Source organism: Calonectris borealis, chromosome 19 (assembly GCF_964195595.1).
Source record: "Calonectris borealis chromosome 19, bCalBor7.hap1.2, whole genome shotgun sequence".
NCBI classification, from domain to species: Eukaryota; Metazoa; Chordata; class Aves; order Procellariiformes; family Procellariidae; genus Calonectris; species Calonectris borealis.
Window position 1 is genome coordinate 12,603,055 of NC_134330.1, and position 26,841 is coordinate 12,629,895.

Here is a 26,841-nt window from a genome sequence, read left to right on the forward strand (position 1 = left end):
CTATGATTTTGCAGTGCCTCCTGATTTTGCAGTGCTGGGGCGCGTGTGCATTCGGAATCGGTGCCGGGCTGTATCACAGCGCAGGCTGCACAACCCCCCCCGTGACTGCCAGCAGCGTGCCTTGCACTTGTCTGAGGGCTATAACCATGCGATCAAAGGGGCAGCCTCTGCACATCACCCCCCGGGGAGACCCCGATGCCTGCGGGGGCCAGCGTAGGCGCAGGCGGGCAGCCAGCACGGGGGGCTGCTCGGGGATGGGGGATGAGGGAGCTGTGGTCTGCGGCAGGCGCCTCCGCCGGGCCCCGGCCGGGCTCCGGGGGGACCTCGGCGGCCGCAGCCGGGAGAGGAGCGGCCCCGGCGGGGCTCACCCGCGGGCTCGGCGGGGAGGGGCAGGATCCGGCCAAGAGCCCCACCAAGCGGTGGCAGCTCCTGCTGCAGCCCCGGGGGCTTTGCCGGAGCTGGTGGGGTGAAGCCGGCATCTCTTGGCCCCGGGGAGGCGGTGGGCTCTGAGCTGGTGGGGAGATGCAGGGCAGGATGCTCCAACCTGCACCTGCACCAGCTCCGAGCGCGCAGCCCCGGACAATTTTAGCGCCGTCCACCCCGACCTCTCCGGCCGCAGAGGCTCCGACAGGCAGAGTTCTCCTCTCCCTGTGCCCAGGAGGGCCAACGAGGACATTGTGCGTCTTCGAGTGAGCGGAGGTGCTGCTTGTCTCCTTCGGCTTTTGAAGGCTTCCACACAGATGGCTGCATCTGTGCGAATCGCCTACATTCCCTTGTTGTCGGCAGCGAGAAATGGGCATGGTGCATCTCCTCCTGAAGGACGTGACTAAAAACAGCCCGGGTGAGTCGCGCTCCCTTGAAGGACCTGATCCTGCGACCCGCTCGGACATTAAAAGGCGACATCAGCATGTCTGAAGTTAGGTGAAATGAGCCCCGTTCTCCCTCTCCCCCACAGCTGGATTTCTGCAATAAGCAGCTGGCAGGGAGGAGGAGACATCATCTGGCTGTTTCCACAGCCTGCCCAGTTCCCCAGCTCCTGCCAGCCCCGTGCCGAGGGGTGAGCCCGTGTCTCTGGGTGCCCCGTGTCCGTGCTGGATGGGAGCCTGAGGACGGGAGCAACGCTGCCTCGCAGCCCCTGGGGCAGATGGGCATGGCCAAGCGTGGATGGAGAGTGAGGGGTGTCCCTGGGCTGCTCTGACAGTTCCTCCCCGTTTTTAAATCTGCGAGACAACAGCCTTTTTTTTCACAGCACTGGGATGCTGCAGGGTAGGCAAGGGATTACCTGCAGGGTAGGCAAGGGATTACCTGCAGGGTAGGCAAGCCTTCTGGGCATGCTTCTGGATGGACACCAGGTACAAAGCCTGCCCTAATCCTCCTGGTTTATAACGTTGAGCTTTCTTGCTTGTTTCCCACACTTCCACACACCGATGCAGTAACAAAAGCTGTCCAGCAACCTTAGTATTTACAGGCTTTTCTGTACCATAACCTGTGTGCTTCGTACACCACAATGTAGTCATAGAGGAGGAAGCCAGATGGCTTTTATAGGAAGAGCTGGGGGGGGCTCATGCAAGATGATGGGACTCCCAAGAGGGAGTCAACAGCCGAATTGCAGTTTCCTTCAACCTCCTGCCATCCAGCACAAGACCACTGTCCCTCCACCGCTAGACTGGAAGATCAGAGGCAATTACACACTTTCCAGGCAGGGATCAGAGCGGTGCTCAGTGCGTGTCATCAGGACGGTGAATGCACAGGAATGAGGTGCGGCCACGGGCAGCAGGCACTGCCCATCTGAGCTCTGCGCCGGCGGCAGGACAGGCTCACCTCCAGTGGACTTGACCACCGAAACCCAAACCGAGTGCCACTGACAGGAGTGAGCCCCACAGCTTGTGTCCCTGTAACATGCTGGGGCAGGCTGAATCCCCGTCTGTAGGATGCTCTGCAGAGGTCTGTACCCAGACCCAGTGCCTCGACCCCATCCCGTCTCAGCTCCCCGCTGCCAGCGGTTTGGCTTAAGCTGATGAACATTTTTCCAGGACTCACTGGCGATGTAGTTATTCGGATCTTTTCCTCTCCCTTCTCATTCCTGGTACTTCTCTAACTGCTTTTAGTTTTTTCACTCCTTCCTTTGGCTTCCCCTCTGCAAATTTATCATAAAGTTGTTGAGTTTGGTGGCTGAGAAACAAGAAGTGCTGAATCTTTGAGGGCACCAGAAGTTTGCTTTTGTTGTGGTCCCTTCACCTTGCCCAGAGGGCTGGCAGGGAGCAAGCTGGCTGCAGGCAGAGAGTCCTGCGGCCCGAGGATGCTGGCGTCCTTGCAGCATCAGGACCTGTGCTGTTGGGATGCTCTGTCCCAGAAGTCAAGGGCTGCGGTCTCACCGGCTTCTCTGGCTTTGCATATCTGTGACTGGGACAAAGTCAGACCTGAGTGCAGCCACCAGAAAGGCAGAAACTCCACCTTTCTCTGGGATATTTTCCTGGTGAACCAAAGCTTTGACAGTGATTTGCTTCTTGTGGTGTTCAAAGCCTCACTGACACTCAGACAGGGCCATGGGCCGTAGCAGCGGTGGTGATGCCCACTGCAGGGGTGTCCCACACCCTCTGGGCAGGTCCTTACGGCACAGAGTTTGCGGTGGGCTTGAGCCACCCTTTGCTGTGCTGAGCCCCAAGATCTGAGTTTCCCTTTGCTTTTGTCCTGCAGTCCCACCCGCTGTCCCTGTGCAACACCAGCGAGGATGAACACACCGAATCGGGATTCATCACCATTGTCAAGCTTGAACAGCCGGATCGGGATCCCAACCCCTGCCTGTCGCTGGCTAACAAGGTAGGTGCAAAAATGCCCCCAATGGCACCAACCTGGGAAGCGAAACCCATGGTTCAGGAAAGAGTGAGAGCAGGAGGAGGCAGCAGGGTAGGAAGGAGCTGTTGGAAGGTGGAGAAAAGGACAAGGATAGAGCAGGGTCCTTGGCAGAAGGGGTCCTTTGGGAGAGACACTGTGCCAGCCGTCCCCAATACCCATCCTTCCTTACTTTTTGGTCTGCCTGGCTTTGTAAAAGGTGTGGAGTTTTCCCTAACCTGGCTGCTCTGGGACAGCTCAGACCTTTCCCCAGCATCCCGTACGCTTTACTGCCTGGCAGCCTCCTGCCCCTCCTGTTTTGCAGCCTCCCCTTGCTCGCTGGCCTGTTGGGGGGATTTGTGTTTCCCTGTGTCCTCTGTCCTGTGGGAAAACATAGACACAGAAAACATCTTCTGTGGTCCTGTCTTTAAAAATAATACTCTAATACTTCACTGGATGAGGCACGTGAAGAATCAGTGCTGAGCAATTCAGACAAATGCAAACCAGACAAACTAGCGGTGGGAGGTGACTCTTTAACAGCACGGGCCACCATCTGCCCTACAAAGGGGTGGGAGATCTCAGAGGTCTTCAGATCAGGTCTCCTGTGAAAGAGGTACTGTAGTGAAACAGCAGTTATTGTGTCAAAAGCTGAGGTCACTGGTACAATTCCCCGGTAATAAGGAAGTCAGGTAGGACCGAGGGTCATTTTAAGTCTAAAAATCTTTGTGTCTCTGATAAAGTTGTGTGGATAAAGGCTAACATTAGCTTTTTCTTCAGTGGTTCACTGTGTCCTTTTATTGTCTCAGTACTAAACGTCGTGTTATTTTCCACAAGCACTGTACAAACATGAAAAAACCCTTGTTTAGCTCTTCTTGGCTTTATCTGGATGGCATGCAGGTGATGCCGCCCCTGTTGTCTGCGTTCTGCTGGTAGTGACATGCTGGGGATGGGGACAGGGTCCTCTTCTGTCCTCCCTGCATCTCGGCTGAAGAAGGCAGGCACAACTTGTACCAAGCAGTTGCTCCTGCACAGCAGGTTTTTTTCGCAGAGGCTGTGGCAACAAAAGCGAGGAAAGGGATGTGATGCTGTGATAGATTTGCCACCTTGGGGCTGCTTCCCCGCAGCTGCAGGGGCAGCCAGGCAGCAATGCCTGTCCCTCTCTGGACCAGGGTGGAAGCCTACGTTTGGTTTGCTGCTGCTCTGGGGCCAGCTGTTAGCGCAAGCCAGTGTGCTGGAGTTACCGACCTCCTATTCCATGTCTGGAAAACGGCCTGGTCCCACCTGTGGGTGTTAGTGATCATAGAATCATTAAGGTTGGAAAAGACCTCTAAGATCATCGAGTCCAACCGTCAACCCAACACCACCATGCCCACTACACCATGTCCCCAAGCGCCTCATCTACACGTCTTTTAAAGTCCTCCAGGGATGGTGACTCCACCACTTCCCTGGGCAGCCTGGTCCAAGGCCTGACCACTCTTTCAGTAAAGAAATTTCCCCTAATGTTCAATCTAAACCTCCCCTGGCGCAACTTGAGGCCATTTCCTCTCGTCCTATCGCTGTTACTTGGGAGAAGAGACCAACCCCCACCTCGCTACAACCTCCTTTCAGGTAGTTGTAGAGCGCGATGAGGTCTCTCCTCAGCCTCCTCTTCTCCAGGCTGAACACCCCCAGTTCCCTCAGCCGCTCCCCATCAGACTTGTGCTCCAGGCCCTTCACCAGCTTCGTTGCCCTCCTCTGGACACGCTCCAGCACCTCCATGTCCTTCTTGTGGTGAGGGGCCCAAAACTGAACACAGGATTCGAGGTGCGGCCTCTCCAGTGCCGAGTACAGGGGCACGGTCACCTCCCTGCTCCTGCTGGCCACACCAGTTCTGATACAGGCCAGGATGCCGTTGGCCTTCTTGGCCACCTGGGCACACTGCCGGCTCATGTTCAGCCGGCTGTCAGCCAGCACCCCCAGGTCCTTTTCCTCTGGGCACTTTCCAGCCACTCTTCCCCAAGCCTGCAGCGTTGCCTGGGGCTGTTATGGCCCAAGTGCAGGACCCGGCACTTGGCCTTGTTGAACCTCATACATTGGCCTCGGCCCATCGATCCAGCCTGTCCAGGTCCCTCTCCAGAGCCTTCCTGCCCTCCAGCAGATCAACACTCCCGCCCAACTTGGTGTCATCTGCAAACTGACTGAGGGAGCACTCGATCCCCTCGTCCAGATCATTGATAAAGATATTGAACAGGACCGGCCCCAGCACTGAGCCCTGGGGAACACCGCTCGTGACCGGCCGCCAACTGGATTTAACTCCGTTGACCACAACTCTCTGGGCCCGGCCGTCCAGCCAGTTTTTTACCCAGCGAAGAGTGGACCTGTCTAGGCCGTGAGCCGCCAGCTTCTCTAGGAGAATGCTGTGGGAGACAGTGTCAAAGGCTTTACTGAAGTCCAGGTAGACCACATCCACAGCCTGTCCCTCATCCACTAGCGGGTCACCTGGTCATAGAATGCATGAGGATGGTGGGATAAAGAGTGAAGCCAAGGGCTTCCAGTGCAGCTTGTGATAGACATGAGAGCAAGGGCTCTGCAGCTGCCTTAGGGAGCACAGCTGGTTTTTCCAACTCTTCCATGTCCATCCAGACGTAACCATAGTGTTATAGCAGTCCCAGGCTGCTGCATCTCACAGGAGAGGATGCTGGGGGTGGGGGCAGCAATGGCTGGTTTGGTCAATGCAGCTACTGTGGAGGATCTTGAACAGGAGGAAGGAGCAGCTTCAAAGACTCATCTTCCACTTAAGAACCTAAAAGGTTTAAAAACTGTTTTGCTGGTTTTGTCCTTAATCTTTGAGTCTCTGATCACAGTCCTGGAAGTACCGGTGTGTTACTGAGTCCAGGGATCGGCTGAGGAAGGTCTGCACAGGGAGGACAAGACGTGGTGCATTGCTGCGCTGTGGTCATCCTCACTAGCATTGATCTCTTCTCCAGGACCACTAACGCTCCCAAGGCAAATAAATGCCTCAGTTCATTGCCGTGCTCATGACTCGATAGAGTGACAGTTCACTGGCCTTTAGTCATCATTGCTTTGTTACCAGAGCCAAATCCAACACTGGATTTTGAATCCAGCTGAAGATGACATCAGTTGCCATCCTGCCTGCAGGTAGTCCTGCTCCAGGATCTCACCCAGGGAGGCTCACAGCTCTTCTCCCCCAAAAAAGGGCCATTTTAGCCATGAAATACAGCGGATGCTCCTTAAGCTGGCCACATCCCCAGGCCCTGCTTTGTACCTTGGTTCCTCCATCGCCCTGCAGTTGCTGTCTGGCTGCTTCTCCATCCTCCTGAAGCCTCTACCAAGCTCCTTCCCTCCAACATCATAGAGATCTCTTCCTCAAAAGCCCTGGATGACGCTTCTCCTCAAGAGCAGGGATGTAGCCGAGGGATGTGGCTGGTGCTCGCTGGAACAGGAGCCTTGTTTTGCTGGCATCTGTTTCTTGCAGTAGAGCTTTGCACGTTGAATTGCAGCGCTATATCAACGATGATAAAAATAGCCATGTGCAAAGTGTTATCATAACCTCTGCTTTAGCTGTCACCCAGCCAAGCAATGCACACAGACAACCCCGTCCAGCCCAGCTTGAGAATAACCCCACCAGCCACCCGATGCACTTTTCTGCTTCTCCTCTCTTAAATTCCAGCACTGCTTCAGCATCCAAAGCTAAAACCAGTGGGGAAGGTGTTTGGTCTGCAAGGGGAGAGGAAGGCATGAAAAATACCTCTGGAATCAATTCAAAGTGATTTATTTTTCTTTCTGATGCATGATTCCTAATTTTTTGGGTGTATTTTTTTTTTGAGTGAACCATTGATTGCAAGTCTGGTTGACAGACTGCTGAAACCTCCTAAATCATCCTGTAAATACATATTTGCACCAAAAGTGTTTCAATCCTCAAAGAAGGAGGTCAGCTCTGCCACGTGGCTGAAGAGATCTGACGCAAAGCACTCAGAAAATGATTGAAGCAAGCAGGTTGTGAACAGCTTGAACAAAAGTTGTATCCTTTGCAACAGGAGTCAGAAAGATGTTGTCCAGTCTCAGTTGTTCGTTTCCCCATCATCAGTGTCTTTAGCAGGATAAAATCTTTGTAGAGCTGTTCATTGTTCATCAAAGCTTGACTGGCTCCAGCGGGTGGAAGTCACTACCTGAAAGTCCTGTTTGTTCTTCGGTGCTGGCAAACGCTGAGGCTCCTTTGATCCCAGGCAGGACCCCTGTCTCTGATCCCTGCTCTGAGCCTCTGATTCCACTTTTCCAGCTTCCCCATCTGGTATACCAAACCCAAGAGTGTCAAATCCTCTCAGCAACTCAGAGCCTTCAGCCCTGCCTCCGTGGTCTTCCCGACCATCTGCACCTCCATTTGCATCCTCGTCCCTGTCCCCAGACCCAAGCACCCACCTCTGGCACCAAGCTTCTCCCCGACAAGGTGCATGGAGGTGACCAGCACCTGCGAGCGAGGGACGGAGCTGAACCTGCTCCGCCACTGCTTGCTGCGCCGGGAATGCCCCTTCCCTTCGCTCAGCCGGCGCCCTGCGTTTGATATTGCAGCTGGGAAGCGGCAGCACTGACCTCTGGCCCCTGCGCTGGGGTTTGGCAATGCAGTGGGGAAACTGCTGCAGCAGCTCCGGCAGCTCCCTGTTTGCACAGGCGCTCGGGGACGCGCAGATCAAAGGGCTCCGCATGAGTAACAGTGGCCCAGCCCTGCACTTTGTTCACGTTCCCGTCTCCCTTTCACAAGAGGCTGCCTCTGCCTGCCTGGAGGGCTCGAAGGGCTTGGTGGGAGGAGGTGGGTGACCCCGCAAAGTCCTCCAGGCAGTGTGCTTTGACCTCACCGGGGTGGCATGTGTACTCATTTGGGTGGATCTCAAAGCTGTCCTCCTCGGACCGCAGCGATCGGTGGGCTGTGAAAAGCCATCCCACTCCTCATCCTAGACCAGACCTGCAGCCCAGGCATCGCCTGAGCTTCTCCCTGGTGAATGTGGGGGAGGGTCCCAGGGAGAGCAATGAGTATGGGAGTCATAGACAGCCCACGGCTGGTGCAGCCACGGTGGGAAGTGGGGATCTGCAGAGGTTTCTGCTGTCCTGGGACAGGAGGGTTGCATAGGGGTCAGCAGGGCTAATGGGGCTGCAGATCCCTCCCCAGCAAATGCAGCTCTGTGGCGCAGACAGCTGGGGAATTTGGTGTTTAGGTTTACGGGTTGCTGTGACTGCAAGTCCACCAACTAATTTGCCTCCACAACTATAGGGAGAAACCATCCATGAATCGCAGAGCTCTAGCAAGAGCAGGCACTGCAGCTCAACACAAGTACAGAAACCAAGATGTAAACTATTTTCTCCATCTAAGCAGCAGGTGCTTCTTTCTCCTGTGAAGAGGCAGGGAGGCAGATTCGTATCCAAATGGTAGATGTTAATACAGATGTACAATACAAAATGCCCACTGAAGCTTCTGTTCTTTTGGACAGGCAAAGCTGGCGGGAGAGCGTGGAGCCCGTGCGATCCTTTTTGACATTACTGATGATGAAAGCGCTGCTGATCAGGTACAAACCCCATTGATATTATCAGCTAAACCACAGTGCCCCCGTCCCATCCCAAAATGTGCCCAGGTCAGGACCCACCAGCCACCAACAGGCAGCGGGAGGTCCCAGGAGGATGCTGCAGGCTGGCTTTGAGCGTTAGCTCTTACCCAGCTCACCCCTGCACACAGACGGTGCCTTTCTCTTTTGCTCACTCCGTGGCACGTCCAGATCTCCGCACAGCACAAGCAGGCCAGCAGCTTGCCAACACCACCTTGCTGCTCTTAAAGGACATTGTCTGGTCAATTGAGCTTTTCAGCCGGGAGCTGGACGCTTCCTCTTGGGAAGTCACGGATTACCCGATCCCATCTACACCAGTCAGCCCCGGTGTACCTTAGGGGAAAGGTGATTTCTTGAGTTTTCAAGCCAAAGTCATGGCCACCCTGCTGTGCTGTTGGTGATACTCCTGCTGCAGGTTTAACATTGGTTTAGAGACCTCCAGAGGTGCCTTCCACCAACACTGCTGTCATCTCTGGAAAGGAACAGGCTCCCCATCAAAATAATCAAGGGATAATGGAAAGCATCCAGCATTAGATAAGAGGACAGATAGGGGAGCTGGTGCCTGAGCTTATCAAAACTCTGGGCTGACTCCTGCTCGCTGCATCCATCCCTCGTGGTTCTTTCATGCACTTACAACTTAATTTCTGATGCCAGAGAAATGCGTGAGGCGATGCTGAGGTTGCTCAGCAAGGTATGGGAAGTGGTTAGTGGGTCAGATGGCCGCCCTGATTCAGGTCAGTCTGGAGGAGAGGGCAGACTCGGGCACTTGCTGAGCCAGCCCGTGCCAGGCTGCCTGAACTGTGGTGGAAAACTGCCGGTATGATCAGAAACAGACAGACTGTCCTGCAGATCACAGAGGGAGAAGAGGGAACACTGATGGGTCTCGCAGGAAGAGAAGAGGCAGTGCTGTTGGCAGTTACCACGTGGAAGAGGAGAGACCAAGAACTTTTGCAGAGGGGCTTGAAATAGGAGCACAAGAGACACTGAGCAGTGTCCGGTTGTGCATGAGGACGCACCATCGGAGGAAATGAAGAAAGCCATGCTGAAGAGTTGCTAAAAGAGGAGGAGCTTCCATCTGATTTCATCATAGAGGGATAGTGCAAGTTTTGGGGGAGCAGTCAGTCTCTGAAGTGTGTGCAAGAAGCATCGGGAGAAACCAGACGTGCCTGGGGGGCCGGGATAGTCCTTTTTTCGGGCTGTTCTGGACCATCTCTCACTGTGCTTATTTCTTTACAGCTGAGAAAGCCCAGAGGTCTGAGTCAGCCTGTGGTTCTGATCAGGGGCCACGATGCTGAACTTCTCATGGGCGTCGTGAACAAGAACAGAGAGGCCCACGTGAAGATAGAGGTCAAGGAGCCACCAGCTTGGGTGAGAGACACACCATTCCCACTGCCTTCTGCATCCTCCCTCCCAAGCTGCTGTGCCATGGAATAGGACTTTCCCAAAGATGCTGAGCTTTCCTCCCCAGAGACGGAGACCACAGTCCTTTGCAGGAGCTGCCTGTCTGCAGCATTCAGATGAGATGCTGCAAATGAAGGCTCAAAAGTGCTTTCAGCTTATTTAGTTTCTTTTGCTTGAATGTTACGAGGGAGGCGAGGGGATTCCCTGTCTCTTCAGGTGAGACCAAGCCTTGATTTTCTCATCCTGTGCTACCTTAGACCATGGCCTCTAGAGAGCTGAGATTCTGCAAGACAGAGAAATTCCATTCCTGCTGGAATGTACAGAAAAGACTGAACCCTTTTTCTTTTACTTGTAAAGGGCAAGGAGGTAGGGCTTGGCCAAGAATCATGTATTCAAAGACTGATGGTCAGGAAGAGATTGGGATTCCCCTGCCTAGCCTCTAATTCCCACCCCTGCCACACAAGAGTAATTTCTCTCCTGTTTTGTCCAACAGCCAGACTACGATGTGTGGATTCTTCTCACGGTGGTCAGCACTGTGGTCGTCATCATTTTGATTTTTGTTGTCCGCACAAAGTGCCAGCTGAACAGGACTCAGGTAGGAATCTCACGGAGCAGATGTGGCTGAGCGAACAGAAACGCATGAAGGGCAGGAACGGACACAGCCTGTGCCTCTGTGTGAACTGAAGATGTGGCCGCATGAGGCAGGAGCGGCCCAGGGACAAGGGGAGTGGTCCTGAGATGGGCTGGCAGCATCGCTTACGCGCTGGCCTTGCTCTCCTCCTGCTGCCCCACCAGCACTGCCCACAAGCTCTTGATTTTAAGTATTGTCTGTATTGGTACAGTAGAAGATTTAGTATTTTTAATAGAAACTAACAAATTAATTGTTTTTCCAGAGTCAGATGTATTTCCAGATTTGAGAGTACCCCATTTGTCCTATAGAAAGACAATCCTTTGGGGCTCAAAAATTCAGCACTGCTGAGTGTTTTTGAATGTCCAGTGCCAGATGTCTCCTGCTGGTGACAAAGCCTACTCTGGCTAAGTCAGGTTAGACAAAAAGTCACCTCTGGAAATGAGTATCACCCCCAAATGCCTGATAATCCCATTTTGAAAACGGAAGGGCAATGAGAAGTATGGCAATGTAAGGCTGAGCCTCTCCTTAAAGCCTCCGTTCTCCCTGGCAGGACTCCTTGCAGCAGCAGACCATGCAGGCCATCGGGCAGCTGGCCACGCGCAACTACCAGGCAAGGTGCCGGCAGGCGTCGCGGTGGGACTCGGCCAGCAGCTGCAGCTCAGCCCCGGTCTGTGCGATTTGCCTGGAGGAGTTCAGCGAGGGCCAGGTAGGCTGCGGGCACCGCTGCTGGTTAGCCACGGCTCTGAGCTTCCCGGCCACAGTCAGGTGGGAGCACTTTGGCAGGGGCGGGAGGGCCTTGGGATGTTGCCTTCAGCAACTCCTGAGGGCTGGGAAAGGACCGGCATCGACGGAGGTCTGCCCGCCCTTTGGCCAAAAAAGCCCTGCCCCTGCTGAAGTCGCTTGCCTGCAGATTCAGATTCCCTGAAGACGGGTCTCCAGCTGTCGCTGCAGGGTAAAATGTCCAGATACGTCCATGTTGAAATAACGGGGCAAGAGTGGGGTTTGCTTCTCCAAAGCACTCAGCCTGAAACCCCCCTATTCCCGAGGGCTAGCACCTCTCTGGACGTTCACACCCCAGAGCTGGGCGCAGCGAGCAGAACCAGAGCTGCCAGGCTGCTGCACAGCCTCCTCCATGCAAAGCTGGGCTGCAGATTGCTCGCCGTTGGACATCTTTCCATCCTACAAGGCCCACTTCTAGCAAGAAGGACCCATCCAGGTCTTGGGACATGGTTCTCCTTAATGACACTCCTCCTCTTCTCTCCACCTCTCTCTAGGAACTGCGGATCATCTCGTGCTCCCACGAGTTTCACCGGGAGTGTGTTGACCCCTGGCTGCAGCAACACCACACGTGTCCGCTTTGCATGTTCAATATTCTTGGTAGGGCTCACACACAGCATTTCCCAGCCAGGGACGGGTGCAGGGGTTGTGCCCAGGAGGTCCGTGTACCCTTGGGCGATGCATACAGTCGGCGTGTCAGCAGGAGCATGTGTCTCTTGCACGTGGGTGTACAGGGTGGTGTGTGCATGGAGACGGGTCCCTGTGCGTGTGAGCCCCCGCAGTGGGGTGCTGGGCTTGGGCTGGGACCTGCACCAGAGGAGAGGTTTCCAGTCCTGGGACCTGCGGGGAAGAGAGTTGGGATGTGGGGGTTGGAGCAGCAGGGAGAGTGCTGAGTGTGCAGGACCATCAAGACAGTTTGGTGGTGGCAGTGAGGAGTTGCAGGGCACGGGTGGGACGTGGGGCGGTAGTGGGAGTGCAGTGGAGGCTCACCGGTGCTGGGGCTGCTGCAGCTGGGCTGTGGGACATATGCTGGATGCTCCCTTCTCTCTCCACAGCCAGAGACTCGGTGGACCAGGCCATGGCCGCTGGCTCCAGGCTGGCACCTCAGGACATGGAGCCTGGACGGCGACTCCACCTTTTCCGCCAGCACCCAGGACATGCCCTTTACCACCTCCCACACGCGTATCCTCAGAGGAACCTCAGGAGCTTTCCTCCGGAGCCAGCCCATGGCAACCCTTTCTTCCACTCTCCGGAGCTCTCCCAGCTGGATATTGGCACCATCCACTACGTGCCCTACAGGCCAGCCACTTCCCTGCTCGCCTGTGGCCACCCGTCCCCGCTGGCCCCGGGCTTGCTGGGCCAGCAGCATCCCAACCCCTCGGCGTGCGGGCAGACGCTGCCACCCCACAGGACTTGTTCTCTCCAGCCCCAGCCCCCCTGCCTGGGGCTCAAGGCAGCCGTGGCGCAGAAGCAGCACCGTGCACCCGCCCTGCGCCGGGGGGTCGGCCACGGGCACCAGCACAACAGCAGCGGCTCCGGGGAGAGCTATCTCACGGAGCACAGCGGGTACCTGGCTGACGGGCCGGGCAGCGACTCCAGCTCGGGGCCCTGCCACGGTTCCTCCAGTGACTCCATGTTGAACTGCACGGATGTCAGTCTACAGGGCATCCACGGCAGCTGCTCCACTTTCCGCAGCTCTCTCAGCAGCGACTACGACCCCTTCGTGTATTGCTCGGAGGGACCCGCCACGGACAACGGCCAGGAGCAGCCGCGGCCGCCGCGGGAGGCGCGGCCCAGGTCCTTGGACCTGATGGTGCCTGGGGGTGCTGCTCCGGCCAAGCCCCAGGTGCTCAGCCACGTCCACTACCACCACCACCAGCACCATCACTACAGAAGAGACGCAGAGTGTCCACCCGGGCGGGCCGGGCAGGGGCCCGGGCAGCGCAAATCCCGGTACTCTGGGGCCAAGGTTGGCTTCCACAGTGCTCGGACACAAAAGAGGACTGAGAAAAGCCATCACTGCCAGCAGCCTCTGGAAAGCAGCGCTGTGCTACAGGAGGCAGCTCCGGCAGGACAGCCAGCCTGTCCCCAGCAAGGCCGGGAGCCCCCTCACGTCCCCTCTGCTTCTCCAAACAGGTTGGACTTCAGTGTAGACGCCAACAGACAATCGGGAGCAGCTGGTACATCCCCTGTCCCGCTGCCCCCGAGACACAGCTTACAGAGCCGTCATCACCGAAGGAAAAGAAAGTGTCCCCTGGAGCCCGACCCCGCTCTCCTGCCCGAGGACTCAGCCTTGCCCAAAGCCTGCGATGCTCACGTTCCCCACGGCCATCCCGCTGGCTACCGCTGCTCGCCCGAAGTCCAGCCCCTGATCCCAAGCGCTCCCCTGCCCTGCGGCTCGGGCTCTCGGCCGCTCTGGAAGTGTTTAGTGCCGCAGTCTGGCTCAGAGCTGAAAAAGCAGGAGGCAGGGTTGCCAGGACGGGAGGGAAACCGCACGGTTCCTGCTGGTTTCTCAGGGACGGGCACCCCCAGACACAGCCTGAGTCTTCACCTTCGCTGCCCGTCTCAGCAGGGCAGTCAGGGTAAGTCTGGTGTTTGTCTCTTCCTGCAGCGAGCAGGTGAACGAGGGTGGTTTGCTGAAGGTACTCTGGCTGCCAGTAGACCTGGTACCTTCACGGTGGGCTTTCCTACAGGACCACTGACAACAGAAGCGTTTCAGAGCTCACCTGTTTGGACATGATGGCCTGAACGATTAGCAAGTCTGTTAATGAGTGCACCAAACCCTGCAGTCTCGTCCTAAAGTAATACAAATGAGAAATAAGGTGGCTATTTTTAACTGAACATCTCTAGCAGCTGGAATATCTCCCAAAGGAAGGGGTGGGATCACGTTTCTCAGCGCCCTTACATCAGTCTGGATGTCTTACTGGCAGAGTCATTACCTTTAAGGTTTATTGGGCTCTAGTTGTTTTAGCCAACCCTAGCTAACTGGAACCAATAAGGAAGGAAGTGTGCGTGGCCGGTGGTAGTAGGAGAACAGACTAAATGAGTTTATGGATTTGCACATCCCTCATTTCTCACCTGCCTCTGTTGCGTGGGAGTCATTTTTAGTGTCTTTTGGAAATCAGACGTAATTAAAGTTTGGCCCTTTGCCTAACTGCTGTACATCTCTCACTGAGAAAGAGAAAATGCGTTTGAGACGAGGCTGTTTGAAAGAACCTGACTGAGTTTAGCGCCCAGGTCTTGCTCTCTCAGGCTCCTCTGAATCGAGCAACCTGCCAGTCAGCATGGTGCTGGTTCCGAGCAGAGCCTGGCTCCCTTCCTCGCCCTGCCACTGACTCATGGCAGGTCCTCGGGCAAATCGTTTTGATTTAGGTACCAAATACAGATCTAGCTGCCTAATTTCTGTTAAAATGCTGGCCTTAAACTCGTGACTCACCGTGCCCATTGTGCCGCGGAGGTAATAACTTCCTCCCCATGCTCGTCTATCCAGCCCTACACCACACCCAGGCTCCTGGTGGTGGAGCGGCTGCTGAGGAGGCAGCAGGGAAGGAGAGAGGCTGGATGGAGCACGGTGCTGGCTGCCTGCGGCGCTCCGGGCTCCCAGACTCCCAGGAACAGATTTTTTTCCCAGGCGCCGAAGAGCCTGACGCTGCAGATAGGTGATACGGGAGGTTCTTCAAAGGGCCCGGAGGGATGCTGCCGTTTCGAGAGATAAGGAGGCAGCAGTGCAGAGATGTCTCTGGTTTGCAGGTAGCTCTGGGTGCTGATGTCCCCTGAGCTGGAGGCGGTGGGCAGCGATGTCGCCAGGACACAGCCCTCTCAGGGTCACGGCAGGGGACCTCCACGTGGAGAGAGCCCTCCCGGCGTGAGGGTAGGCTGCTAGGAGTTGCTTTGAGCTCCCATTTCAAAATGAAACTGGGAGGAGTCCCCAGGCCACCAGAGCAGGAGTCTGCGCACCTCACGTGGGGTGCTGGGTGCTGCGGTGTCCGGGCATTGCAAGGGTCCGTGCTGTGATGCCTCTGTCTCTTTGTAGATGGTCCCAGTGGGCCAGATCTGTGCCCACCTCCTGATGGCGTGATGGGGGAAGGCTCTCTGACACCCACCCAGAGACAGTGCCAGCGCGCTTTGCCGAGCACACACAGCCGTCGTTCCCTCCCTTTAACAGGAACTAGAAGGACCAATGTGTTTGAAAGCAGTGTGACTGTGTCTATTTGACTGCAGTAGCTTCTGTGGATGCTTTCAGGACCAGCCAGAGAGTCAGAATCTCCTTGTAAGATTGAGAAAATACATAGAAAGGAAGGATTTAACTTTATTAGGAACTGAGGACAGTTGAAGAGAGCAGGAGCTCATGCAGGGCTTATGTAGAAAAGACATCAAGCTGAAAACGTTGGTTGACATAACACCACCTCTGAGTTATCACATCGGTTCTTTATCTTAGAAAGGGACTGGACATAAATCAATAGAGAACAAGTAAAAAGAGCAAAGAACAATCTCAGTAGACAGTCCCATGTAAGCAGGACACAAAAAATAGACAAGGAGACCAAGGAGAAATGCGTACATGCCTCTAGATAAATGTTGTAAGGGCTAAAAATATAAGCGGATGAATTAGAAAGCCTGGCTTTAAATTAAAGTTTTGACATAAACTTTTCAGAAACCCAGTTTAAAAAAAACCAAACAGTGGGACCCTGTAATTCCCAGGTGAAATTACAGAGAGGAGAAGAGTGTGTCTCTTCTGGTAGCATGGGAGGGACACTGCGTTAAGGAGAGTGTAAAGTCCAGTGACAAGTAATACAAAAATCCCCAATTGCGCCAAAGTAGGAGGAGCATGGTATTAGGGTTATAATACACTGCATTAGCACAGGCTGCAAAAGAGGAGCCTACGTATACATGAGAATCTTTTTCAAATAATACTAAAGGAAGCAGTCAAAAGAATAAGATGCTTTTGGGCACAGGGATCATTTAAAGCCCCAGAAAAGGGCTGGCCAAGCATCAGGGCAGAGAGGGCAATTAGAAGCAAGAAGCCGTTCTTCCAAAGCGAAGGTGTGGCTAGACAAAGAAATCAGAAAAGAGTTGGATGCAAAGCTAAGTGCAGAGCCACGTGAGGCAGGCCAGGAAAGACTTCTATGAACAACTTGTGAAAAAGAGAGAGAGTATTAATGCAAACGTTTTCAACTCCATCAGAAGGAAGAAGGCTGCCAGAGGCTCTGCAGGTCCAGGGAGTAACGCAGGTCTAAGAGGGATGTTCAAGGGCTGTAACTGCATAGCAGAAGAGCAAACTGAATTCATTGCATTAGCGATCAGCGTGGAAGTGCTTGAGGAGGTTCTCACCCTGGCACATCTCCGTTCAGGGCATGGGGTAGAGGATCCCTCATAAATCAAATCATCAATTTTAGTGTTTCTGAAACGCATCAATGAAGTGGATATAACAAATTGCCAGGGCTACAGATCACTCACCTGGGCATCGTGCAGGGGCTCAAGCACAAAACTGCTAGATCACGAACGTGGACGGCAATCTGTTACCCATGCCCAGAGCCAGGAGGAAGAGCTGAGGGCAATATCAGCTTGAAATAGCTGAAGCCACAGAATGATGAGCCTGACTTTCCTGCCAAGCAAATTGTTAAAAATTCAAATACAGGGTCTGACTTGTAGGCACATGGCTAAATCTGAAAACCAGGGGAGGAGGCAACACAACTTTTGTAGAGAGAGATAACGCCTCGCAGATCTTTTAGGGCAATGAAGCTCTCAAAGGATAAAAGGAAAGGTGCTCTCATAGGTAAATAACTCGCTAAAAAATAGGAGACAAAGTGCAGATCAGTCTTAATGGAGGAAAGTTACTCAGAGAAGGAGGAAAGTGGAGTTCTCCAACTGTCTGCACCTTTCAACAAGCTCATAAATATTCTGGACAGGAGAGGAGATAGCAAAGTTATAAAAGACAAAATCTTTCAGGATTGTCAGCTTTAAAACTGGTTACAAAGCATTACGGAAGGATCTCCCATTGCTGAGTTATCAGGCAATAGAGTGGTGGATGAAATCCCATGTAAGTAGCACAAAATGCCACACACAAGCAGAACCGCTTCTAAGTAAAAATCAAATTATTATTAGGAGCTAGCTGGGAACAAATGTGGGACAAGCAGAAAGTGCCATTATGCAGCTGCGTAAGTCTGTGGTGCTTTCACAGCTAGCATCTGCCACTGATCACCGCTTCTCAGAAAAGGATATAGCAGACTTGGGAGAAGTGCAGAAAGGTATTGAGTACAATCACAATGATGAGGTTTTTCTAGAAAACAGAAAGAATATAGAGACTTTTGTGTCGGAAGAAGATGATTAGCAGAGCATATGAAAGAGAGGATATGAAATCAGGAGAGCAGGGGAGAAGGCAGATAAGAGAGACTCACTGGTGCTTATAACAAAATAAGTGGTGGCATCAAATGGGAACCAGAAGCTTTAAAACACCCAATAAGGTAACGCACGGTGTGTAGTGAAACTGGTGCTCATTGCCCAGAGGACGTAGGTGCCAGAAGTAAAATGGGTTCGAGAGCCTAGATCAAGAGCTATCAAATGCAGAGATGCAAATACACTCTCTGGCTCAGGAAGTCCCTAAACCAGGGTTTCCAGAAGCTGACAGTGCTCCTGTGGGATGCAGCACCCTCCAGGTGCGTGCTTACCTCGCCCAGCTGCAAGGTGAGGCTGAACCTTGGTCCACAGCCCCTGGAGAAACTCCACTTGTGCAGGCAGTGCCATGCACTGGCATCGCAGGGAATAATGCTGCCAGCAGCCATCGCCAGGATGCCACAGATGATCCCAAGGATGCTTGCATGGTCTCGGAGTTTATGCTGCTTCCTTGAACACCTCCACCAGCTTTTCTTGGTGGGGTTCGCATAGAGATACATCCCTGCCTCTCTTGCCTGGGAGACTATACCTGGGAGTTGTTTCACTGAAGAATCAATGCTCAAGCAATGCTGAATGGATCCTTTTTAAGAGAAGTCAGACAACTAGCAGTGAATTAAAGCTAGATGGCTTCCTAAACCACCCCAGCACACACAGATCTCGTCCCAGAACAGCCAGATTACTCCCAGCACAGGCTGATGAAATGTCTTGGTTTCTCTCTCTGGGAAATCTCACCTCCTGCAGCATGCTGTCAGCATCCTCCCCCTCTCCTCCATCTCCTGCTCATCCTCTTAGCGATTCCCTTTCATGTAATGTCTTTGATCTTTACTAGAGAGGGAGAAAGGGATTAGAGGGCAGAAAAAGACCTCCGTTAAAACCTAATACCCAAGAACAAGATTTCTATTGTATCGCCAAGGTGTGCTCCTTCAAGTCATTGCCCTGTGTGGGTCTTGATGGCCAGTTCAGCAGCTCCAACTGAGGAACTCCCCTCCCCTCTCCCAATTCAAGAGCACTACCTCTCCCAATTCAAGACCTTCCTTTCTGTTTGTATAACAGGGGACACTCACACAGGCACAGTTTTTAGAAAATATTTTAATAATGCTGTTTGAGACTCAGGGCATCTGACCACAGAGTGATCGAAGCTGTGCAGTCTCTTTTGCGTTGCACATAAGCTGGTGTACACGAGAAGCAGTTGGCAATGGCTTATTCCGTGTACCCGTGACACAAATCACAAATGCCAGATACGCTCAAACTCTGTCTTCTGGTACTTCAGCCATGCATGCATACATATGTATATGTATAACACTGTGTCTGTGCATTAATTTCCCCACATCGATTAGCTACATTTTCAAAGCAGACTCGTGTTTGTTTGTTTTCTTCCTATATATTTAATTTCCAGAGGTCGTGTTCCTACAGCTGGTGATTATAACAAACAAGAATTTGCTGTGACTGTTTTGAAAAGTTGTTTTGAATTGCTCTCTATGAATATCTATATGGGCATTTGTTTCCTTTTCATCGCAGGAACATTTAGGAGAAGGGAAATGTGAAAAATAATGCATGTATGCCTTTACTGGCTATGCTGACCCTGCGTGAGAGCTGTGGGCAGACTTGAGAGGCATCTGGGAAAGGGACCGTGGTGCGTGCGTCAATACTCAGTCACTTAGAAAGAAAGGGACTACCTGAAGCAGTAACTCAGGGTGCACCGTTTCTAGGCAGCCCTTATGTTGAATGTTTCAAAGTAAATTACTCAGCACTTGCCTGTCAATAATTCACCAGGCGGAAGGGGCTGGTGAAGAGCATGAGCTGCAGTTCTTGCTGGCTGGGCATGAGGGACTGGCATTTGTGGCCAGCCACCACTCGTTGGGTATGGCTTCTTTGGGACTCAGAAGCAATCTGTGCAACGTCTTGAACACCATGAAACGCATGTGCCATCCCTTTCTTGCATGCACACATCACTTGCAGTCTGCTTTTGTTGTCTGGAGTTTCTGTTGTTGTTGTCCCCTGTCCCTGGAAGGTGCTGCCATGCCACTGTGTGAATATGAATTGGTGTTATTTTCTGTTGCTAATAATGTCTAAAACGGCTGTACAGATTTTCCTCAAAAAGCAAGCATCAAAAAGCCTCAAAAGCAAACATCTAGTTGGCGATGTGAATCCTGGGGTGCACCATGCCCTTAGCCTGTATCTTCTGAAATATTTAAAGAGTAGCTTGATGTCTTATCTTTACGTTTTATTGTGCTTTAACTTAGAGGGATAAACTGATTGCGGATGTGGCCAAAAAAGTCCCTCCAAAATACTGGGAGAAACTTAGTGGCTTTCACCGCAGCATCTGTTCTCTGTATTGCGGGGTCAAGGCCCCAGCAGCTGCACAGTCCGGGAATGTTCAGCTAGTTGTAGCTGACGCTTTTCTTTTTCCTTTTCTTTGAATGCAGGATCTGAAGAGGAGGTCCAGGATGTCCATGAACACTCAGTTTAATAAAACACTGGCCTGTTTGCTTACTGGAGAGCTGGAGTGGACAGAGATGTTCAGCGTACCAGCCGCAGAGGAGCTCGCATCTTGCTCTCTGCACGGGCAATGCGTAATAACCAGCCCTGACCTGCATGGCCCACACCAAGATACAGACTGCAAATAAGCAATGTGACACTTGTGGTCTCCTCACATGTTCCCACGTTGCGACAGGCACACAAACACAGAGCCGTGTTCTCCAGGTGCCCTTCTCCTTTGAAGGCACAGGCAGGCCATCTTCATCCTGTGGCATCTATCTGCGTGGGCTGGCTCGCTCAGAGACCGTCTTGGGAGTCACCAGCTGGAGAGCTCGCGGAGTGAGTGCAAGCTGCTATTTTGGCATGTTCATGCCACAGAAGGTTTTGCTAAATACTTCAAAAATAAACAAGCCTTCAAGACCAAAAGCTGCAGAAATTACTTTCTGTGGCCTGGTAGCTCCTGACTTCATTTCCTCACTTAGGTCAAAAGCCAGACTTCTTCATTTAGCTTTTCCACTCTTATTTCAGACACAGGAACAAGTTATTCTCCATCTCACCACTCACAGGTCTGCCCTGCAAGGTGCGTCTTCTGACTTCGTTGGAAACCAACAGCTCTCACCACTTTTGATCACTTCATTGTCCCTCAGCTGACGCCATCTCGGCCATTTGCTGCGTTTTGCCAGCAGCAGGAGAAGTGAAGACACAGGGACAATGTCAGCATTTCTGGGAAGGAGCTGGGTCAGACTTTCCATTGCAAAGAATCCACCCTCTCATCTGGCAATGTGAACAAGTCTCTCGCTCATCCTCTAACTCCTCCACCTACCCTCAAGATAGGTGTGATGGCCAGCCCCGTTAAGAGCAACTCATTTGTTGAGCATATTCCAAACCTGATATGCCCCCGTCACAGGAGTCATGGAAAATCCTTGAGTTCACGTGCTTCCTGCTTCTCTCCTTCCTCCCTCATTGCCCCAAGACACAGCAAAAATTCCCAGAAAAAGCATCCATAATAAATGCAGAGCAGAGCCCCATCCAGCCTTACCTTCATATTTCTGAGACACCTGAAATGACCCTGCAAAGGAATTTTTCAAAATACCCTTCTGCCTTTTCTAACATTTTGATGATGGAGAGAGAAAACTTGAGAAATTGCTAGGCTCTCCGTTTATTACTTTTTTTTTCCTCCCATTTGTGGGGTTTTTTTTGGAATGTCACTAGTTCTTATTTCCTGCATCTCATAATTTGGGGACATTCAGGTAAAATAAAACCTGCCAAATTCAAAACATATAGAACCCAAACAGTTTTCATACAGCAGGGAATTAGATTGTCGAGTTCATTGCCCTAAATGATCATTCAGTCCGAAGAATTAGCCAGATTCCCACATGAAGTGCACATTTATATGGCACCAAGTGTCTCCAGAGTTAATGAAAGAGTTGTGAGGATAGAACACTGGAGCTGAAGGTAACTCCTGACAATTTGAAACCCAGCGTAGGGACAGACTTCCCCCATCTGCTCAGTGCTCAGTAAGCTTTCTGTGTCTTCCTTTGAAGCAGCAGCTGCTTCTCCAGTTCAAGAGAGCGCACTGGTTATGTTGTCCCAGTTCAGGATAATCTTGCCTCTGCCTTCCTTCGTTGGTGAGGAAAGCTTTTTATGGGGTTTGCTGCCCTTAATCTTTGAAAAAGGCATCTTTGTCCCAGCTGCTAATCAGTCGCTGAATACCATTCAAAGTGATGATATTAAAAGTCACCCAATAGCACTGTTTTAAACAAAACATTATTCCATTGCTAGTGTTCATTTCTTGACCGCTGTGACCGAGCCACTGCAGGACCTTTCAGTCTAGGGAAGAGCTGAATTTCTTTCATCAAAGAACCCAGCAGAATTGTATTTTAACCTTTCCAGGCTCTTCTTGCTTGTCCTACAGAGCAAGCAGAAGACACAAGCTCAGATGCTTTCTCCCTTGCAGGGAAGTCAGTCTTAAACTAGAGGAAGAAAACCCAGGAGCGGGTCTAGTTTACCCCTGTTCAACTTCTTGTGCACATGGTCCATGGCTTGTCTCAACCAGCTCCCTACGTCCTTGACCATCCTGGAGGGCTCAGATGTCTTTACAGAGGGAAGGGTCATGAAGTCCAGGTGCTCCCACTGGTTTCTTTAGGAGTCGAGAAGGCTGAGAGCCTCCAGGGATGCATTTCACTGCCTCAAAGGAACGAGCGTCTAGTTTGCAGTCTAAAAGTCCTCCTCTCTTTCCCTCCTTATGCTTAAAAAAAAGGAGGGCTCTGAATCTGCGGCAAGCCCCAAGCTTCTTGGAGAAAGTGGTCAGCACTAACACATCCTTTCCACTCCCTACTGCAGTATTACCAGGCTGCGCAGGGCAATGCCTGCTTTAAAGTGTTTTCCTTCCCTGATGTTATGCTGCTGCTCCTTTTCATTTAGAAAACGGCCATCCCAGATGCTGGCCCCCCTCCCGGGGGCTTACTGAGCTGAATAAGAGTGTGCAGGTCTGCCTCGGCGGGTTCTCAGGTGGGAGGAGAGGGAGGAACTCTCCGGGAAGGTGGTTTTTGAGATCCTCTTCAGTAGATGGACTACCATCCTTGGCTGCCTGGAAGGGAAGAAGCAATATCTGAGAAAATGGGGAACAGCTCCTCTCAGTTCCCGCACCTCTCACTTCTGGGCGATGCTTTTGAGTGCTCAGTACCCTTGGGCTCCGTCACCGAATTTCTTCAGCATCACTGCAATGAAGCGGAGTTCATTTTCCTTCGTTGCATCCAAAGTCCCAGGTGAAAACTGATGGAAGCCAGAGCATCCCGAACTCCCGCTCTCCGAAACCGAAGCCCCAGCCCTTCCCCAGGGACTGCCGTCTTCCCGGGACTCCCACCCCACCGAGATGGGTACCGCGGGCCGGGCGGGCTGGACCCCCTCCCTTCCTGCACAGAGCCTCTGCCCCCCCTTTTACAATGTTCAGATCCTTTTGAAATGTGAATATAGGTTTGTATTTTTGTTGTTGGTTTTTGTTTTGTTTTTTTTTTTTTGTGGAGTCTGTCCTGGCTCTCGGGGCTTGGGAATAAATTATGACCCAAAAAAAAGGAAGAATACGTTTTATATATATGCCAAACTGTGTATTTATGTCTGATAGAAACAAAGATGTGTGAATATGCTGATGTGCTCAGAAATATATTTATTTACTAATATATTTATCCATGTACCCGGTCTGCTCGCCTGGTTTTGTTCATCGTACCGAGCCATCGGGGCTGCGCTGCCGACGGCGCCTCCGCCCCACGGCACCGAAATAAACCGCTGGGGTGGCGGCCCCGGCCCGGCCCGGCGCGGCGAGGCGGCCGCGGCCTGGGCCCGGGCCCGCTCTGACGGCAGGCTGCGGCCGGGCCCGCGGGCCGCCTCTGCCCGTGACGGAGCCCGCGCGGTGCTGCCCGCCCCGCGCCTCCCCTCGGCGGCTCTCTGCCGCCCTCCCCGGGCACGGCCCCCGCGGGGCGGCGGGCAGAGCCCAGCCGCCGCTGCCAGGCCCGGCCCGGCCCCGCTCTGCGCCTGCGCGGCGGAAGCGCGGGCGGCGGCGGCGGGATGGCGCTGGAGACCGTCCCCAAGGACCTGCGGCACCTCCGCGCCTGCCTGCTCTGCTCCCTCGTCAAGGTGCGACCGGCTCCGGGACCGCTCCCCGTCCGGCCCGGGCCTTCCCCCGCCCGGCCCCGGGGCCCCTGCCCCGGCCCGGGCCTTCCCCCGCCCGGCCCCGGGCCCCCTGCCCCGGCTTGGGCCCGTCGGCCCCCGCCTACCGCCCGGCTCGGGCCTGCCTCGGCCTCTGGGCACTTCCCCGCCCGGACGGGCCTTCCCCCGCTTCCCGGGGCTCCCTCTCTTCCCCCCGCGCAGGCCTCCGCGGCTCCCGCCGGCCATGCCCGCCTCTCCCGTCCCTCCCCCGGCCCCTGCGGCCGCCCCTGTCCCGGCTGGGCCCCTTCCCGCCTCCCCCGGCCCCGCGCTGACGCCCCTGTCCCCCTCAGACCATCGACCAGTTCGAGTACGACGGCTGCGACAACTGCGATGCCTACCTGCAGATGAAGGGCAACCGGGAGATGGTCTACGACTGCACCAGCTCCTCCTTCGACGGGTGAGTGGGGCCGGGGACGCCGTGGTGGCACTGCCGTGTCGCCGGGCTGGGAAACGTCCCCTCACTCCCATCCCTCCCGCAGGATCATCGCGATGATGAGCCCTGAGGACAGCTGGGTCTCCAAGTGGCAGCGAATCAGTGAGTGGTTTTTCCCAGCTGGTTTGGGAGCCGGAGGTCCCTTTTCTCCAGCAAACCCTTCTCTGGGGCTGTGGGAGTTGCTCTTCGGGCTGCGGAGGGGGTTTCTGCCCCTGATGAGGGGGCATCTGCGCAGGCGGAGGCGGGCAGGGATGCTTGCCCACCCGGCTGCTGCCGCGCGGGGTAACTCGGTGTTTCCTTTCCCCCAGGTAACTTCAAGCCGGGTGTCTACGCAGTGTCTGTGACCGGCCGCCTGCCCCAAGGTAACGCTGCCGGCTTGTCTGAGGGGAGGCTCCTGCGCGGATGGCGGCTGAGGGATTGTTCTGTACATTAGGTGTTGGGGCTGTAGGTGACAAACTGGGCGGTGCATTGCGCTGTACCTGTGAGATGAAATCAGGATTTGGGGGGTTGGTGAACGCTGCGTGTTGTGAACAGAGCACACGCCGTGTGGGTGAAGGGATGAGCAAGGTGACTGCAAGAAGGAGGTGCTGATCGGGGGGGTGGTTTCAGGGTTCTGCGGACAGGTTTTCTACCTGCAGTCATTCAGTGCTACACCTGCCAGAAGTTGATATTGAAGATGCTGCTGACTAAAACCTGTGATACCAGGCAGGCTACGAGAGGGATAAACTGTGATTAAAGGGTGACTCCAGAAAGTGGGCGCATTTCAAACTGTTCAGGTACAGGGAAACACGAAGGTTTGTCCATAGAAAAGAGTTTTGCAGGACAGGGTGCTGTTGTGACAGTCTCGGTGAGCAGATACCCCTTTCCATCATCGTACTGCACTGAGAGCTTACGTTAAGGTGGGTTTTGTGCGCTTATAGGTGGAGTGGAGGGTGCAGAGGGTTGGCCTTATCTCTGTAATGCAGAAACTGCATCATCCGTCTAGCTGAGAGCCCCTGCCCTGTACGTAGCCGCAGAGCAGACCTAACCTGTGCCCCTTCCTAGGAGTGCTGCAGTCCCGTATCCCCAGGGTGAAAGCTGTGCTTGTGTCTGGAATCCCAGGCTCCTTATTTCTGACCCGAGCTCCGCCACCCGCGTTGGGAAGGAGCTGGAACATCACGAGGCTTGAAGCCAAGGCCTGCTGGCGCAGCTTTGGGCACATCCGAAATAACCGGAGTGCAGCGGATGATGGCGTGAGCTCGGTGCAGCTGCAGGCAGGGAGCACGGGGCAGCAGGCGGAGGGAGTACAGGTGGGAGATGCTGCCTTTGGCCTCGCTCAGCCCATCCTCGCGTCACGGGGAGGAGCGAGAGGACGGGGGAGCGCGGTAACCAGCAGGCTGCACTCGTGGGCCTTGCAGGCTGTCGTTTGGCTGTCCCTTGGTGCGTGGCGCTGGCGAGAACCGTGCTGAACCCCATGGTGCTCTTCTGCTATCCCTGTTGTTAAGGGGTTACTGAGAAGGTGGGACATGCAGGCAGGTCACAGAAGTGACTGAAAGATTTAAGTACCCTTAAGAGCTTGACCTGTTCAGTACAGTCATAACATTCAAACATTTCAGGTAGGAAATAATGTAAATAAAATCTCTATCTGGTTCTTTCCCAAGGCAAAATAAAAATTGGTGTTTGGGAGCTCTATCTAGGCATTTAAACTAGAAGAGGGAACACTCTTAACTGTTCTATTAGAAGAAATGAAGAAGAAGATTGTCCAGTTCTTGATCTCTGCAGTGACGGCTACGTGACAGAGCAACCAGATTTTTTCAGGGCTCCTCATCCCTAGGGAATACTGAAATATGTTTGTCTCCTTGCTGCAGGGATCGTCCGAGAGCTGAAGAGCCGTGGCGTGGCTTACAAGTCCCGAGATACAGCTATAAAAACCTAAGGGGTTCTTGTGCTGCCTGGAGGATTCCCTGGTGCTGCTTTCGGAGAGGCAGCGGGCACACGGGGCACTGCTCCGAAACCTTTTAGCTTTAGCATGTGGGAAAGCGAGCCTGGACTCAGAGTGATCTTGTTGGCTTGGCTCATCTCGCTCAATACCTCTGGACTCTGCCATACCACGGTCTGCCCACACATTTTTTTGAGTCTTGACAGGGGGGAGGGCTGGGAAAGTGGTGTTTAATGGTGATGCATAAGCTTTTTTACAGTTGGTGTGGAAAAGAGGAGAGCTGAGATGATAGCTGTGTAAATATTTCAATAAAACATACTGCCTGGTCGGAGTTGAGTCCGTCTGTATACTCAGTCACTAGTTTCACCCGCTGCAGGGAGCGGTTTCGCACTCGGCCCCCAGACTGTTTGGAGCCTACAGTTGTCGTCAGTTCTTATGTCGTGGACCACGTTCCTGCCTCGAGAGGGAGATCCTGCCTCGGCTGAATTGGGGTGTCCTTTGCTGTAGGAACAAGCAGACTAGCGATTTGTGCCTTTACAGTTCACGCCTGGTTGGAATAGGTAAGACGATGTTAAGTGTTTCATGTTTCACAGGTAAGATGATGTCAAGTGTTTCAGTTCCAGTTACCTGGAGGTCACGGTGCCCTGGGCCTGCAGAGTCCTGAACAAGAGACGTGGAAGCA

The 26,841-nt window shown here is 53.6% G+C and overlaps 2 protein-coding genes across 2 annotated transcripts in view; both read left to right on the top strand.

Moving 5' to 3' along the window:
* The window catches only part of RNF43 (ring finger protein 43), a 61,538-nt gene extending 41,443 nt beyond the window's left edge, over positions 1 to 20,095 (top strand). The window contains exons 2-9 of the mRNA XM_075169053.1: positions 2,698 to 2,820; positions 8,316 to 8,390; positions 9,663 to 9,794; positions 10,321 to 10,422; positions 11,009 to 11,164; positions 11,733 to 11,835; positions 12,291 to 13,817; positions 20,052 to 20,095. Coding sequence (XP_075025154.1) covers positions 2,698 to 2,820; positions 8,316 to 8,390; positions 9,663 to 9,794; positions 10,321 to 10,422; positions 11,009 to 11,164; positions 11,733 to 11,835; positions 12,291 to 13,817; positions 20,052 to 20,095 — 2,262 coding nt within the window. The remainder of the gene's footprint in view (positions 1 to 2,697; positions 2,821 to 8,315; positions 8,391 to 9,662; positions 9,795 to 10,320; positions 10,423 to 11,008; positions 11,165 to 11,732; positions 11,836 to 12,290; positions 13,818 to 20,051) is intronic.
* Positions 20,096 to 23,623: 3,528 nt separating this feature from the next.
* Positions 23,624 to 26,495, top strand: SUPT4H1 (SPT4 homolog, DSIF elongation factor subunit). Its single transcript, XM_075169054.1, has 5 exons — positions 23,624 to 23,736; positions 24,099 to 24,205; positions 24,288 to 24,343; positions 24,550 to 24,603; positions 26,089 to 26,495. Exons 1-5 carry the CDS (start codon positions 23,668 to 23,670, stop codon positions 26,154 to 26,156), a joined length of 354 nt encoding a protein of 117 aa, XP_075025155.1. The 5' UTR covers positions 23,624 to 23,667; the 3' UTR covers positions 26,157 to 26,495.
* Positions 26,496 to 26,841: the final 346 nt, after the last annotated feature.